The sequence below is a fragment of the Aspergillus undulatus genome (genome assembly GCF_047715775.1).
Source record: "Aspergillus undulatus strain CBS 261.88 unplaced genomic scaffold BDV17scaffold_55, whole genome shotgun sequence".
Classification (NCBI taxonomy): domain Eukaryota; kingdom Fungi; phylum Ascomycota; class Eurotiomycetes; order Eurotiales; family Aspergillaceae; genus Aspergillus; species Aspergillus undulatus.
The window spans coordinates 155014-171720 of record NW_027396659.1 but is presented as its reverse complement, the minus strand read 5'-3'; the positions used below and the strand labels follow the sequence as shown (position 1 = coordinate 171720).

The window sequence follows — 16707 nt, the reverse complement described above, 5'->3', positions numbered from 1 at the left end:
CATCTTCCTCAACAGAACAACCGGGATAGCGCACGCCCATTTATAGCACGCTTTCTCACCGATTATCCCACCCCCGAAAAACTCGTCGAGGCCAACCCAAGCGCTATCTTCCATTATTCCCAGCCTCTCGGGCTTCATCGTCGAGCGTGGCGGGTATACCAGAAAATCTCAACATACGAAGAGAAAGCATGCGGGCTACTCTAGCTCATCCGGTATGGCATTTGACCACATAGTGATCATGATTCATGCTGATCATTGGCCTGAGCATATCTCCCAATAACGCTGCTTCACACAACACCCAGCTGACTTCAGAGCGAACAATCGGTGGAAGTGAAGCCCCCAGTCATTTTGTTCAAGACATCGAAGGGCCGCCACCGAAGCAACCACGATTAGAATCGCAAGCGTTCAGTGGGTTATTTCCCTTCGTGATCTAGCAGACTCCTGACTCATGCTGGCAGATATTCTATTACTCCCCAGCGACAGGCCTTATATCTCCTTGTCATTTATGCGGCGCCACATGGTTGATAAGCTGCCGGAGCAGTTCGGAAAGGGCATCGAGGGGAGCGGACTTTGGAGAGAGAGAAACAGCGGAGGGGCGGCCTATCGGTCAGAAACTGCTTAAGCATACACCTACTGGAAAGAATCAACGACGACAGTCTCCTAGTCATCTGGATTAGATATTCAGAGGGGTTTAATCTTTCGAATATGTTAGGGCTCGGGACCCTAAATGAATGAAATCGGAGGACTTACTCTAGGGGCCAAAAGCCCTCCTCGACGAGCTACTGACCCTTCTCAAATTCCACCATGGCCCTCATGACATAGCACCGCCAGCCAGCCTTACGTTCCTTGTAGTTTGCCCATCGACAGCGATGTTGCACGACCGGCCCTCGAATGTCCATGACCATGTCCCTCTTGTATCACGAAGCATCTGTTTGATATCTTCTCCCACTCCCCGTTGAGGGCCTTTCCGACGACCTCATCGTTCGTCTCCTTTGGTAGCCGCGGTCTCGTAGTCGAGGATGGTATTCTGCTTCGACGGCAACGTAGATCGGGTGGAGGCCGGGGCAAGTGAAAAAAGAGTCGTGCTCGTGCCTGGACCTCTGAGCCGTCAGCACTCGATGTTGTCTCACAAGGGGGCCCGGGTGATATATTGTCTTGGTCAACAGGGAGATATCAGCCAGACATGCCTTTAACCGTAACTGCGAGTTATGGATCTTCGGTGAGTTGATGCACGGTGGTAGTAATCGTCGAGGTCCCTTCGGAAGAGGGGCGGAGCGTGCTTTGAGCGTGCCTTACCCCCTCGCTGTTGCTGACTTGGCGTAACCAGATACTGCCATGGTCTCACTCGCGCGATGCTGGGAACGGACAGTAGAAAGGTTTGCGGGACGGGGCGAAGCGGGAAGAGATGGATCCCTCGGCCCAAGGTTCAGACTGCGCTTAACATACACTATACACATGTCTATATGGAATTAAGGGCACGTAAGCCGTCACGTTGAACATATCATTACAATATCCGAAGCCCTAACTACTCCCCAACCCTCTTCTCCTCAATACCAACCCTATCCTTCTCGCCCAACTCACCCACATCACCATCACCACTCTTCCCAGGAACATCCACCCCCTCAAGCATATCCCGCTCCCCAAACGTCCCGAAAACATCATGTTCATCGACCTCAGTCTTTCCAGGCATAGGCGACCACCAATCCAATCCCAGATAAACAACGCCGGAAACCACAAATCCCAAAAACCAAGCAAGCTGATAAAGCCTCGTCCAGCCGGCCCACACCTCGCCGGACGCCATAGCGCGCTGCGCCAGTCCCGGAATGAGATACGATGTCCCGAGTACCCACGCCACAGCCGCGCGCCAGTTCCACCCGCCGGTGTACCAGTAGATACTGGCCGGCGTGGAGCTGTACATGGCTGTGAGTTTCATGGTTTTCTTGCGGAGGAGGAAGTAGTCGGAGAACATTACGCCCATGAGTGGGCCGAGGAAGATGTTGAATGAACCGACGACTGTTAGGAAATTTGTTGCGGAGTTGAGGAGGGACCAGGGTTGGAGGATGAAGACGAAGGCGATGGTGAAGTATCCTCCGCGTCGAACGGTGAACCATCTCGGTAGTAGCGCGGCAAGATCGATTCCCGCGACGACGAGGTTTGATGCAACAACCATACCAAACTGCGCAAGCATGAATGCGATACTGGCGAATGCTACTCCGGCACGCGCGCCGCGAGTATCTTCGTTCCGACGGACGGCGTCGAGAAAGTCGTATGGATTCCAGAGAAGACCGTTCTCGGCTTCTTGGGGATATATTGTCGTTGCGCAGGATGTGCAGATTATGCCTATGCAGGCGACGACAATTGTGCCCAGCGGCACCATTATCAGCTGCGCTAGGACCTGATCGCCCGGTTTGCGCGCATACCGGGTGTAGTCTGATTGTGACCACATGTGAGTTGCGATACTGCCAATGTTGGCTGTTATGGCGGAGACAAAGGCCCAGCCGAGAGCTCTGCCCGTCGCTGGCTCAACGCCTGACACGCCACTTGGATTATTCAGGAGAGCGCCGCCTCCGTTGGCGCGAACAGTCGACCAGATAAGGAGGACGAAGATGGTTGTCGCGACGGTGATGGAGGCGATCATGAATGGTTTCTTGTAGTTCTCGGGGCTGAACCAGACGAGGGGGAGGCACAGGAGGAAGTACAGCACAAATGAGACCATGTCGTATACTTTCATTGCACCGTTTGCGAGGTCGCCGTCGAGGTTCAGGAAAGAGGGCCAGATGCAGGTGAGCAGGACCTTCAAGCACTGGCATCCGTACCAGGTATTCGTCGCTGTCCAGACAAAGGAGAGGAAGACGCGGATCGCCTGTTGTACGTTAGGGCTGGATATTGCCAATGGAGACTGGATGGCCTGACTGGAAGACCTACCATAGGAAACAAGTACCCCCAGGTCCCCCAGTTCTGCTTCATCCAGATTGGGAACCCAATGTGCCACTTTGCTCCTGGGTGACCACCAGCCACGCAGACGAAACCAACAAATGTGTGAGCGATGATAATGGCCAGCATCGCTTGCCAGACGTTGAGACCGAGCGAGATCAGTGAGGAGCCCGTCGTCCAGCCACCAACGTTGAATGACCCCGTTACCATCCACAGCCCAACGAAATGCCATGGCCCATACGGCCGTCGAGAGGGGGGTAAAGGTCGCGTGTCTTTGTTCACGTATGTGTCCACCTGCACGTCTGTATCCCTGTTCACCTCTAGTCTTCGTAGTAACCGGGACATTAAGGGTGTTTTGCTCGCCATGATGGCTCACGCTGTATATGTTCGACTAGGCAGCGACAGAAACACGACCACGACGAGCGGTTCGATGGAATCCGACGAAGGAGCCATCTTGGTGATATATCCTCTGTGCATTTGTGTCAAGGATCCACGGTATCAAGATATCAAGGTCAAAGATAGGCAAAGCCCCGGATCCAGAACATTGGAGTCTGGCTGGGGGTCAAGGGGGTCTCGATAGTCATGGCACCAATCACGTAAGAAGAATCATTTTTGGAGTTCAACAGTTTAACAGTCTAGCAGTTGGAGATCCTCATATCGCGACGTCTTATCGCGGACCTAGGGCTAGTGGTGATAACGGTGCAGAGGCCAATGATGAGTCCCCAATTTGACTCCAACAGATAACACAACTGTTAGCGGGGTCACGGCGACGACATCACAATGGGACCAGGTGCGTTGCAGTTCAGCCGTTCTCGCCCACACTAGATCAAGCCATGCGGGTAGCATCTGCCATGTCAACCTCACCATCTCTTACGTATAAAAGTGCTTGGAGGGCCTTGTTGCAAGCATATCGCGGAGTGCATCAATCTAGATCCAGCTCAACCAGTCGCAAAGATGTCGCAAACAACAACCACCATCGTCCCCGAAACGCCCAGAACAGTAACCCTCATGAACGGAAGCACATTCTCCTTCAACAGCAACACTTCCACGATGCTAGAGAAAATTCCGGTCATCAACGCAGGCAGGATATGGAGTGAGTCGCCGGAAGACCGAAAGGCCGTAGCGGAGGAGATCCGTGAGGCGTCGAGGAATATTGGCTTTTTCTACCTCGTGAACCATGTATGTCTGTTCCTCTACACCTCCAGGTTAGGTGCTAACAAACGTATTGCAGGGCGTGGACGAGTCATATGCAAACGAGACCTTCAAACAAGCAAAGCATTTCTTTGCGCTTCCGGAGGAGAAGAAAATGGAGGTCTTTACGGGCCTCGTTCCGAATGAGTATGTTGGGTTTCACCCGATGGAGTGCTATAATCGTAATGGGTGGAAGCACCAGGGTATTCCAGTCCCATTATGCGATAATTAAGGGTGCTTAGCATTGACGTTCAAACAGACCTCAGCGAGGCATTCAACTGGTCGTACGACCCAGCCGAAGACCCCGAAGCAGTCGAGGGCGCCGAAGCGACCGTGAGTCTTTGGCCATCAGAGACCGATCTTCCTGGCTTCCGGAAAGCGCTTTACGCGTACCATGGCCAACTTCTCAAGCTATCTCGTCGCCTAACGCGCATCTTCGCGCTCGCGCTCCATCTGCCAGAAAATGCCTTTGACGAGTACGTCCGCCGCCCGGAAGCCGGTATGCGTATCCTGCACTACCCGGAACAGAAACACAGCGTCGACGATCAAAACGGGATTGGCGCACACACCGACGTCGAATGTTTCACGATCGTGACGCAGGACATGAGTGGTGGACTGGAAGTGCTAGGCAAGAACGGGAACTGGATCAAAGCCGAGCCGATTCCTGGGTCGTTTGTCGTCAATATAGCGGACTGCTTCATGCGGCAGACGAACGACTTCTTCGTCTCGACTGTGCATCGGGTCATTAACAAGAGTGGAAAAGAGCGGTACTCGGCGCCGTTCTTCTTCGGGTTTGATAGACGGAAGCTCCTGACGCCGGTCGAGACATGCGTAAGTGAAGATAACCCGATGAAATATCCGGTTATGACAGGAGGTGAGTATTATGCTTGGAGGTCGAATAAGCAGAAGAGTACGAATTTGTATAACGCGAAGAAATAAAATGCATTATGGAGAGGTCGGATATAGCCATGTAAAGTCCGTAAGAAGATTGTTAAGAAACAGGCCCCGTCCATCCATGGCGCCCAGGTCAAAAAGAGACCCATGTGGAAACCACTGAACAGATTCATTCAATATTAGAGTTTCAGCTGTAGCAGCCGGCTTCGGACTGGCAGCATATAGCTCTTCAAGCTCCGCTAACAGACAAGTAAGCCGCTCGCGAATCGATCCAGCAATAGCGCTCTGTCCTACCAAAAGCTCAACAAGTCCAACAATGGATTGAATAACGTGCTTTATCTTAATAAAATGAATCTCTTGTAGTCCATTCTTCTTCGCAATTCCAACAAGAATATGACCGACCCCGGCTAATTGTTGGATGAGAGGTGACCCCGTTGCGCGCATGTACTCTACGGGAATAGCCATAATGTTCTTGACAAGGTCACCCGCAAGGGAGCAGGCAAGTAGTGGGTCGTTCTCACCGGCGATGCACGAGAGGAGCCTCGCAAGATGGATCGTGCAGATGATATTCGGTGTCTGAAACCCGCATCGATTTCGTCCGCTGTCGTCAGACCGGGACGCAGGCGTAACAAACTGCGGCAGAAGGTGCTCCTGGATCTGCGCCAGGCGCATCATGATAGTGGTTGAATCTGAACCCACAATTTGGGGCCCAAGAATCGATTGTTGATGTCGCGGCCGATTCTTTGCCCGTAGATCGGAGATGGCATGCTCAAGCACCCTATACAAGTCTGTCGTCGTATTCCACCCATCAAACCAGTCCTCGTATTGCCCGTTTCGACCGGGGATAAACGCTGGATGGTGCGCTCCGACTGGGTACCCAACGCCGCAACGTCTCTCTGGTGTGCGCACAATATTTCCGAGGACACATGCTGTATGTACTTCGAGTCTGTAAATCGACCACCAGAGTCGCCGCCGAACTTCCGTCTCACATTCGCCTATTGTTCGGGGCCACCGAGATTCATCGTGAAGATTCAGCTGCGCACAGACGCCATGACAGAGACCAAGGAATCTATGTAGCATAGCATTGTCCCCCGTCTGAGCACCAAGAAGAGTAAGCAAAGCATACGAGCGAACAAGATTGAGATCCGAGCTCTCAAAATTGATCGGTACAAGATGCATAGCTTCAGCGATGTAGTCTGACCGTAAATTTGTCCATTCGACTGTATTCACGTTGTCATCCTCGTTGAATAAGGCACCATCGCCGACATGCTGCGCGCTCAAAGCACATAGACACATTAGGCTCATGTAGTCGGAGTTATCCTGGGGAAATGTTCCGTCTCGCCAGCCGACCCAGAGCTCGCGTTCACAAAACACGGGGAAGCTACCGCGTGTCGTCAGCTTTGATCCAGTGGCTAAGATTATAAGCACCTACTTCGGATGAATGCTATCGAGATAGACATCCAAAAGCAAAGTCATGGTCCGCCGGTTCGCAAGTGCAGAAGCCGGCCTTCCTGCTATAGCCGTTAGGGGCGGCTGCTGAGTACTTGTTGTTACAGCATCCGGTGTACCCTTTCGAGCAGGACTATTGACAGCCCGCGGCTTCGTCCCCCTTTTCTTCGGCCGACGCTCGCGCGTGCATTCCTGGCCGTATTCGACGCAAGTCAAGCAAAAGGTTCGCTCGGTGGGAGTCGAAGTGGGGTTGGAGTCCGTCTTGCACTTCAGACCGCGTCGATGACAAAAGTCACAAGCTTGTGAGACGCGCTTTGCTCTTAGTTTGGTGGGCGGCATGATGAATCTGCTGTTTGTATAGGGAGCGAGAGGACGGGGGCATCCTTTGTCGATATATATGCTGCTTATCTGGCTGTTATCTTAGCTTATCTAGCAAGCCCACTAGTGCTTTCGATGTTTGAAGAAGAAGTAGAGTATCCGGCACCCACTATATTCTTTGGGCAACGGTTATCGGACAGAAACACAGGTGAGCGTTGGTAGATTGAGGCGGGTGATGAAGCGATGCGGTGTCATTCGGACGAAGCGTGGCCCCTCAGTCCTTCGCTAACAAAACGGAGCACCTGGTACTCTTGGTTCGAAGACTCGAGAAGGCTGCAAACGAGTGCCAGGTTGGAGTGCGCATAAACTGCAATGATTGTGATGATGATGAAGTTTGGTTTTTCCGATCAGACGAAGCCAGAGGCGAGCCGCTCCTTCCTGACAGTAAACAAATGCTTCCTGGCCAAAAGAAATGCTCCAGCGCGGAATCGATCCCCGATTTTTACGAGACAAGTTGGGCGAGGCGGACCGCATTGACCACTCGACCAACCCGCAGAAGCGGGCCGCGGCCCGCAGAATATGGCCGCTTTATGTGGCAAGAGAGTAATTCATATTTCTTTCCATCCCCATTTGGGCAGACACACGGCGACAATGATCCTCACATTGCTAACGAAAGACTTATAAAACATTCTCATAGAACAGAAGATAAGAATTTCTGAGCTGATAATATGTTTGGAAATCTCTAATTCAGTACCTCTTGCCCGGATCATATTATGGTTTCTGCCGGTATCCCGCCACTGCGTAATTCCCCTGAACTATATATTTTCTCCCAATAGGCCCTTGCATCTCAAGGAATACAACAATCGCATTTCGATTGCACTGCCCTCCAGCTCTTATCCTTTACGCTGACGGTTCTTTCTCTAGGAGAGTCCATATCATTGTCTGTCCCATCTGGTCTACCCCGCTCCCATCTGCTGCTATATAACGTGTTTGGACGAAATGGAGTGCCGGTGGCAATAGACCAGGTATCGAGTAGCAAAAGAGACACCATGAGGCTTTGCACACGCTACCATCAAGCTACACTAAGGTGGCCGATCTCATTCACTGTTCACGATCAACAGCCAACAACAGACTTTACCAATCGTTCGTCCAATGATCACTCTTTACTGGCCATAGGTCGGAAAATACCGACGCGATGTCTTCCGGTATTTCCATCAACCCGGCATACTCCATCTGCGTTGCCCTTGTAACAATGACTTCTCCACTGTACTCAGGCCGCCACAGCTCCCAGTCCTTATGCATCGAACTCACAATATGCCACCTGCCAGGCACCAGTGGAACCACCCCGAAAGACTGCAAAGGAAAACAAGGGGGCTCATCAAGGATGATGGCTAGAATTGAGCGCACTAGTGCCTCATCTTTGGTTGTATTCACGGGGGAATCGCGGTCGCTTTTACTGCCGTATGGGTTATCATGAGCTAGGAGGGGGCAGTCTAACTCAACAGTTAGGTGCTTGAGATGTGGGAACCTTGCTAGGGATTTGTAGATGTTGACTTCGTCGTGATTTGCCTCTGTCCTTTGCACCAGAGCTGGAGCTTGGATAGCTTGCGATAGACGCGTCCGGCTTGTTCGAGCGATTCGGGAGTCTATGTCCATCGTCACGGAATCTGGTTATATCGAGGAGCTAAACTGAGCCTCCGCAAAGTCGGTCCATGTTGCTGCATCGCGGATTTGAGCGCCCTATCCGCATATATGCTTAAAAGAGAAAGGCTCTCGAGTGGAGGTAGACTTGAGACGAAGGCATTGGCGGCGTGATTCATCTGGTGGGCATAGCCCCATAGGACTTCAATATGAACTCTATTGATATTGAAATCCAAAGCCATGACTTTCAGAGAAGAAAATCGTTAACGCGGCGCATTCTCGAGGACAGGGGCATCACCAAAGCCATGAAGCTGGGGGACACGCAGGAGATGCAAAGGAACATATTTGCTCTAGGATTCAAGCTCGTCGCTGCTAGAACCGTTGAGGCTGGAATTACGTAGGCTGAGAAGACGAACGCTGGATCGCTTTTGTGTGTGGTTTGGGAAGATGCCTGGGAGAGACTTTTTTGGGTGATGGTACCATGTGGCATGTGGCGAATTGTACAGCACGTAGATCCTTTTTGAGGTTGGGAGCAGTCTCAGCAGCCATTCCGCCAACAGCCTGTTGGGAGTGAGAGTTCCCTTCCGGCGCCATCCGACAGAAAACGCTAGATAAAGAAGGTGAAGTTGCAAGATTCACTGCGTACTGGCTAATATGGGCGTCTATGAGAATCATGAGCACCAGCAAAACTGAACACTTTTGAGATGCAAGCGACATTGTGGTAGATTCCAATGCAGGATATCTAGGAAGCAGGGAGGGAATTTCGCACAAGTGTAAACCATATAAAGTCTTCGGGTCCGACCAACCTTTGCAGGAAGTCTGCCAATGGTTTCCAAGCATCCGGTTTAGAGGGTAGAGGGGTTGGGTAAACAGTAACCCCCCTAGCGAACAGTTCTTTGTAAGGTATTATTGGATAGATCCATTCGTTCTCATTGGCATGTGCCTGTTGATATTGATCCGTTGCATCCTCCTCGGGATAGTCTTTCTTCGTATATCTGGGCGAGGGTGCTGGCTCGCTAATAGCCAGATGAACACCTAGTCGTCGAACATAGACTAGGGCCTGAGCTCGCTCTAGAATGTCTTGCCAGCGCGTGATATCCGCCAGCAGCTTTGCCTCTCCAAAAGCAATGAAGTGGATATTCCTAAAGCGATGCCGGTTGGCGATGGAAGAGCAGTGCTTGCTTACGAACGAGAAAGTGTGAACGAGCTGCCTCGACCGCGACCCAGCTGACAATTTCAAGAAAGACCTCTAAGGGGAGAGACACAAGAGGTGATTCCATCTGGGCGGAAGAGACGGTCTCGGTGCCGTTGAGGGACGACAGTGCGACAGAAGAGGGGTAGACTGCCAGGTAGTAACAGGTCTTGGCTGAGCTGTATTAGATCCAGCGAATCGAGGTTTCTTCCCCAGATGCATACGCCATGGGATGGATGTCGCTGGCTACCAATCCCAGAATGGAGGATTTGCTTGACAAGTTTGAGGCAATGCTTTATTCTCTTTGGTTGTTTGATCAAGGTCGCGTGCTCATAACGCAACTGAGTACATGGGTATTATGGACAATATTTCCTGATGAGGTCACGCCTTGGTTGTAGGGCAGATCCAGGCCCGGCCGGAAGAGCGGCGAGAACAAGATCGACAAGAGCAAAATGACTTGTCAATGCAATGGTAGCTGTTGAGAAGAGCGATTGGCGGATTGATACCAAAATTTGGCCATCATTGGCTTATGTCGCATATCGCACTGAACAAAAATCCACCTCGGATTCTTTTCCGTGCACCCGAGGTAGAGGCAGATCGAAGAGTTTTCAGGATTTTGGTACCCGACCAAGCCTGAGTCATTGGAGAAGCTTGAAGGTCAAAATTCCTCGAGTTGTGATGGGGATATTGCAGTTGCGTGATAGTTCATACTTTACTTCTTACTATGCCCCAGCCCACCCAGCCCTGCTGTCGGACCCTGACTTGACCCACAAACAAGATGAGCTTAAGTCAACATGAGAAAAATGAGACAGACGTCGAGCAACCAGCCGTTGAGTCCCCGGTGGACGAGTTCAGCCGCTTTTCAAGTCGGAGGAAAATAGTCATGACGATGGTCGTTGCCTGGACTGGGCTACTCTCGCCGATGGCAAGCACTTCTGTGCTCTCTGCTATTCCGAACGTTGCAGCGACGTACAACACATCTGGATCAGTGATCGGTTTGAGCAATGCGTTGTATCTTGTATTCATGGCCTTGAGTCCGTGTTTCTGGGGGCCATGGTGCCAGACAATCGGGCGGCGTATGGTAAGGGTCCACCCACCTGATGATAAGACGAGTGCTCATTCAAATCTCGCAGTCATGTCTGGTTAGCACCCTTGTATTTGTGGGCGTCTCGATTGGCACAGCGTTGAGTCCCAATATTGCGGCATTCATGGTCTTTCGCATGGCCACTGCTTTTGTGGGTACAGCGGTACTGGTCATAGGGCCCGCCGTCATCCGCGACCTATACCGTCCTCTCGAGCGAGCAACTGGCATAGCCTGGTTCTATACTGGAACCTTGGTTGGGCCCACCATCGGCCCATTGCTTGCCGGTGCAATTGTTACTTATACTTCATGGCGTGTCATTTTCTGGCTCCAGACCGGACTCGGCGCGTCGGCGTTGATAGCCATCTTCTTTCTGCTACCAGAAACCCTCAGCGAGACCGCACCTCGCCCGTTGAAAGGCCTCTCACGGGGAGAGAAGGTGAAATTATTCTTCACCATGACGAACCCTTGGCGCGTTATTACCCCGTTCAAAAAACCAAGCATGGTGGTGACGGCTATTGCGAGTGGCGGTCTGGTCTGGAATCAGTATGGTCTGTTGACGCCAATTCGCTATGTACTGAACCCACGGTTCAATCTCGAAACTCCTCTTCAATCTGGTCTATTGTACCTTGCACCGGGGGCCGGGTATATATTGGGGACGTTTTTCGGCGGCCGATGGGCTGACTATACGGCGAGAAAATGGTATGAGCGCCGAGGTCAGATCTTCGTGCCCGAAGATCGATTGTATGCAGCAGTTCCATTTTTGATAATTGTGATTCCCACATGTATGCTTCTTTATGGGTGGTCGGTAGACAAGCAATTTGGCGGATTGGCAGTTCCCGTTGTGTTCATGTTCTTGCAAGGCGTTTCGCAGCTGCAATGCTTCCCCAGTCTCAACACGTATTGTCTCGACGTCGTGCCGGATAGGAGCGCCGAGCTTATCGCAGGCAATTTCTTCATTCGATATGTATTTGGCGCCGTTGCGTCTGCCACTGCGATTCCCGCTGCAGAGTCGATAGGCGTGGGATGGTTCAGTACGATCTCTGCTCTTCTGCTGGCAGCCGGTGGTATTGGCATATTCGTTGCGGCTCGCTGGGGCAAGGCTAAGTCAGTTGATATGTGATAATAACTTGCTGCTTTCTTGAGCCGGAAGGGGCGAGTTAGCCACCGTTTCGCGACGACATGGGGGGGTAAAGGTCCATCTGCGCAGCAACCTCGCCGAGGCCCACCTGTGGAGACTGAGGAAGCAGCTCACCTATTGAGCCGCAGAGACCGGGAGATCCAACCTGATATGAATATTAGGTCGCATTAATGACATGAAATAGAAGATATGATTAGATTGTCGTGACCGTACCGCTGAAGGGAATGTGTCTACCCCCATGACTTGCAATGTCACCTTAGCTTCGAGTAGCATCGTAGCGCAAGTCAAAGCACAGGCGACACGCCGACAATCTCGAGAGACTAAGAGCACATCTCGAGGTAGGTGCGTTGGTGGTCGTGCCTTCCATTCCTAGAGTGCACCCCCATTCGATCTTTCTCTAGACAAAGGGACCTGCTAGGTTCTCCCCTCATACCGAGTTGCCACATCCACCTAACAACGTTTCTAAGCCAAGTTCTCGCTTCGGTCCGGTGCTCTCAGTCCTCACGATGTACACTGGAGGGTGCATTTCGGCCATCATATGTGTCCTGATGATGGTTCTACCCTGCACTCTATGTAGACCTACCGCTCGTGGCCAAGATCCCAGTACTGACCCCTTCTACCAACCCCCGACTGGTTTCGAAAGCCAAGAACCGGGCTCAATCCTAAGGGAGCGCAAAGTGGCTGCAGCTCTGTTCGGGCTCGTCCCAGATCCCGTCGAGACTCATCAGTTGTTGTACCGGACGACAGCCGTCGATGGGTCCGCCATTGCCGCAGTGACCACGGTCTTCAGACCTCTCCATGCGATGACCGATCGATTCATTTCCTTCCAGACTGCGTACGACAGCGCATCCGTCTCCTGTGAGCCCAGCTACCAGTATCAGCTTGGGGCTCCGCAGACCGACGTGTTTTCCACATTCGAGATGCTCTTCATCCAACGACATCTCATGCGTGGGTATATCGTGATATCGCCAGACTACGAGGGACCGGATGCGGCCCTTATTGCGGGGCGTCTATCTGGAATGGCAGTTTTGGATAGCATGCGGGCTGTTGCCAACTTCCGAGACACTGTGGGCTTTGCGACTCACAAACCCGCCATCGTGGGAGCTGGATATTCTGGAGGCGGATTGGCAACAGGCTGGGCGGCTTCGCTCCATGCAACATATGCACCTGAGCTGAATGTGAGCGGCTGGGCTATGGGAGGCGTCCCAAGTAATTTGACCGGTGCCTTTTTGTTCCTCGATAACGGGACGTACAGTGGTTTCATTCCTGCCGCAATCGACGGCATGCTTAAACCCAGCGCATACGGCAAACAGCTGCAGCCTGTCATGAACGCTATCGTCACCGAGCCGGGTCAGGCACTTCTCGACTACGCAAATACTCACTGCGTCGTTTCAGATCTAATCCACGCCCCCAACCAGTCAATGTTCTCCACTGATATCCAAAAGCTCGGGTCTGGCCTGCTCCGAGAGCCCACAATTGTGTACGTCCTATCAGAGAATCTCCTTCCTGGAGACCGAGACGAGGCTCCGATTGCCCCTGTCTTTGTATACCACGGACTTCATGACGACGTTATCGACTATCAATACATTCCAGGCATGGTCGAATCGTGGTGCAAAGCGGGGACGACGGTCTCGTTTACAACATACGCGACTGGGAATCATGCCACTGTTTTACTCGGCAGCTTGTCAGACTCTGCGGCGTACATTGATCAGGCCTTTGCAGGGACACTGGAAAAGGGCTGCTCGTCAGAAACTAAGGAAGCAGACTTAGATTTTGCGGCCTGAGGAGTGGACCTTGAAACCTCGCTCGGGGAGCGCATTAATGCCTTGAGAGTAGCTAGACAACAGCTGTAACTGGGGAAAAATAAACAAATGTCTGATCCGTGTTCTCATATGGAAAACCACTTCGACCTGTGCTAATACGCTTAGTGCTCTCACCCATTACAGCGGAGCCCCCCATCCTTTAGTCCAATTTCCATCATTTCGAGAGTTTTCTGTACAGCATCAATGATCCCCCGCATCACGCCAGTGACCTCAGCTAGCTTTGCCAATAACAAGGTATTACACCAATGCAGGCTGCTAATCCTGCTGTAGTTGCTGCAATGGCTGGTTTATTTTTTGAGTATGAATCCACCTCCCCTTTATGTTTGGAAGATATGAAAACACACTGGGCACGAGGAAAATCTCCTTATTGAATTTCACGCCGGCTAGCTGAGCGCAACGACCAAGATAGAGCACGAGAGCCAATATACAGGAAAACAATCGTCATCGCCACACCTGCAGGTCCACAAAACATTCCAGCAGGAAAGACCCCTCCTCGCGAATCCGCCACTTTACGATGCAAAATCGGGCCGCACAAGGAGCCTCTTTCCTTTTTGCGAGAAATATTGTGTCCTCCATCAGCCGACGCATAACATCCCTCAGTTCAAGCCCAAGGCCGATTTTCGCTTCTGGAGCCACATCCAATAAATCTCAGGCCTCCGAGACAACAATGCGTTCCTCTCTCCGCTACCGCTTGGGTCCTCAATGGCATCCTTCGCCCAATCGACCATCCGAGCCAAAGTCATTTCAGATACCAACAATGCCAAGCGGGCATTAGTAGTCCAGCCTCAATAAGCGGCTGACTGATATTCCTCCAGTCTTTGCGTATCACGTCACCGGTCTCGCCCAGCGCGGATCCGATAAGCTGACGTCCCTGCTCGACGGTGGTGCGGATTCTGGTGACGATTTCGGTAAGGGGTTCGTGTGAGGCGGCGTACTTGTCGCCGAGCTTCGTGAAGAATGGGCGTGTGATGAAGCTAGTTCGAGCTTTGAGGTTGCGATGGCGTGAGTAGGTCTTCGAGGGACAGGGACGTCATGCTATCGGTTTGGTTGGGTGGAGGTCCGGTTGGAGGCTCGGTTCGAGGCTCGCTGCTGCTTCGTATTTCAGACGACCATTTTCTGTGACGTCGGCCAATGGGGATGGGTTAGCGAACGTAATATAGTCAAACAAGAGCAGTGAGAATTAGAAAGCGTTCGAAATTTGAAGTTGAGGTGGGGAGATGATATACCAGGATGCTGTGTTTGCAGTGGAAGGAGCGTTGTACCACCACAGAAACAACACCTCACACTCATCTACTTTGTTCGGTAGAAGAGCATAAAGGTTTAAGTCGATACTTGCCTTGTGACATGGCGAATAATGTCAATAAGCAATCATCCGGAAGCAAGTCATCCAGTGTTCTAGACATAGAAGCATGAAGGACCGCAAGAGCCTAGTTTAAACCAACATGTTATCCGCTAAGCTTAATATCGAAGTCTCTAGAAAATTGGTTAAAGAAACAGTCCCGTCTCTGAAGAGATTTGGCAGGTTTCTTGGTCATCTGTACCGCTCCCTAGTGAAGTACGCGAGCAGGGTGATTCTTACACATTCCAAGTAGAGTGACCACGTTCTACTGAAGTACACTAACTATGGAACTGACTGATGTCCATGTCCTAACATTGAAGCCTGAAAATCGGGACAGCATTCTAGGAATCAAGGATTCTCTTTGGTATTGTTAAAGAATTCAGAAACAGAGCGCACAAGGCGTCTCCTCCTTTCCAGCGAGAGACCCAAGTCCTTCTGTCAGAACAGAAATCCTCAGCCTTCAGATGCATACTTGCTAGAATAGGCGCATAACGTTAAGTAAATTCCTTCAACCACAGCGGAAGACCCCGCCAGCCCTCTTCAAACTCACGCGCATAAGAAATGTCTTTGACTGCGAATTCTATGTTTTGCCTTATGAGGTACTCCTGAATCAGAAGAACGAACCGCACGTTGGTCTCTCTGTAGTGGTCGCAGAACCGTTGGACGACTACCTCGGGCGACGCCTCGTGTGAGTCCACATATCCCGTAGCTTGTCGGCGTAGTATCCAGAGCAGGACGCTACGAGATCACTACGGCGCTCGAAGAGAGCCTGGATCCTGGAGACTGGTCACCAAATCGGTCAGTGTTTCGGTGATTTCGGACTCAGCATGCCGCTTTAAGAGATTGTTGTGGCGCTCTCCCATATCCGCTGGACGATTCGGATCGTTCATTGACTGTATGTATACCAGGTCGGCCACAGACAGCGTACGAGATGAGGTGGTAGGTTGCGCGTTTGAAGACATTCTGGCAACTGTGTTGATGTAAATTCTGTAGGAAAACGGAGGTACTAGACTAACTTGTGTAGCAGTAGCGTCAAAATGAAAGGAAGAAAAAGAACCCTTGCAATAGAGAAGAAAGGGCATTGTATCTGACAAAACACCCAAAACACACCAAAGGTTCAAGAGAAGCAGCAGTATAATGAGGGGTTGATGAAAAGGGACTACGAGTCACGTTAATGCAGTCTTTATCAGTATTCTGAAAGCGAGAGGATGGAGATGGAATCGCGCAATCTCTGTCCATTTCTCAAAGTTGGAAGTCAATTGGGTGAACATACCGCCCCTCTGAGACGGCGAATGAATTAAAAAAGACGTTTGAGAATGCCAATACCATGTCGCCGAGGATAACGCACTCCTTTGGTGCCCAAGATCGTGCATTCAGACCACTTCTAGAGGTCTCATCCTAATCTATGCATTTGCGGGCTTTGAGGTCCTGTGCTAGAAAGTGAATAAAAATCTTAGTATAGAGTAACAAGAAGAGAAAATATGCCCCTTCTAACAGAAGCCAGGTTGCACGGGCTTGGATGATACAACTCTATCTTGAGGACAAACATTTACCGCCGGCTGTCATTCTCAATATAAGGCATTTATTATCTACTTTTTGATGGACAACTACGGTTCCTTATTACTGCCACATAGTGATGCAATGCTGAATCGTATTGTCGCTGCAATAAGGCATAGAGAAAAAAGTACACTAAGCTGGCTTCTA

General features: G+C 51.3%; 6 protein-coding genes across 6 annotated transcripts; 3 read left to right on the top strand and 3 right to left on the bottom strand.

Annotated features, from left to right (window-relative positions):
• Positions 1-1525: 1525 nt before the first annotated feature.
• BDV17DRAFT_294585 (permease for cytosine/purines, uracil, thiamine, allantoin-domain-containing protein) lies at positions 1526-3300 on the bottom strand (the record flags this gene model as incomplete). Its single annotated transcript, XM_073762870.1, has 2 exons — positions 1526-2863; positions 2926-3300. 2 exons carry the CDS (start codon positions 3298-3300, stop codon positions 1526-1528), a joined length of 1713 nt encoding a protein of 570 aa, XP_073612200.1.
• A 588-nt stretch (positions 3301-3888) lies between these two features.
• Positions 3889-5064, top strand: BDV17DRAFT_294584 (isopenicillin N synthase family dioxygenase; the record flags this gene model as incomplete). Its single annotated transcript, XM_073762869.1, has 3 exons — positions 3889-4113; positions 4166-4328; positions 4385-5064. The coding sequence occupies 3 exons, from the start codon at positions 3889-3891 to the stop codon at positions 5062-5064; spliced, it is 1068 nt and encodes a 355-aa protein (XP_073612199.1).
• Positions 5065-5198: 134 nt separating this feature from the next.
• Positions 5199-6807, bottom strand: BDV17DRAFT_294583 (uncharacterized protein; the record flags this gene model as incomplete). The annotated part of the gene is made up of 3 exons (XM_073762868.1): positions 5199-5258; positions 5314-6400; positions 6452-6807. 3 exons carry the CDS (start codon positions 6805-6807, stop codon positions 5199-5201), a joined length of 1503 nt encoding a protein of 500 aa, XP_073612198.1.
• A 733-nt stretch (positions 6808-7540) lies between these two features.
• On the bottom strand, positions 7541-8968 carry BDV17DRAFT_272459 (uncharacterized protein). Its single transcript, XM_073758902.1, has one exon. The coding sequence runs from the start codon at positions 8440-8442 to the stop codon at positions 7921-7923; it is 522 nt and encodes a 173-aa protein (XP_073612197.1). The 5' UTR covers positions 8443-8968; the 3' UTR covers positions 7541-7920.
• A 1429-nt stretch (positions 8969-10397) lies between these two features.
• BDV17DRAFT_300361 (putative MFS transporter) lies at positions 10398-11823 on the top strand (the record flags this gene model as incomplete). The annotated part of the gene is made up of 2 exons (XM_073764044.1): positions 10398-10700; positions 10753-11823. The coding sequence occupies 2 exons, from the start codon at positions 10398-10400 to the stop codon at positions 11821-11823; spliced, it is 1374 nt and encodes a 457-aa protein (XP_073612196.1).
• A 524-nt stretch (positions 11824-12347) lies between these two features.
• BDV17DRAFT_294581 (secretory lipase-domain-containing protein) lies at positions 12348-13625 on the top strand (the record flags this gene model as incomplete). The annotated part of the gene is made up of 1 exon (XM_073762867.1): positions 12348-13625. One exon carries the CDS (start codon positions 12348-12350, stop codon positions 13623-13625), a length of 1278 nt encoding a protein of 425 aa, XP_073612195.1.
• Between the last annotated feature and the right edge of the window lie 3082 nt (positions 13626-16707).

Coding starts and splice junctions, on each gene's coding strand:
- BDV17DRAFT_272459 (XM_073758902.1), bottom strand. CDS start 8,442: ATGGACATAGACTCCCGAATCGCTCGAACAAGCCGGACGCGTCTATCG.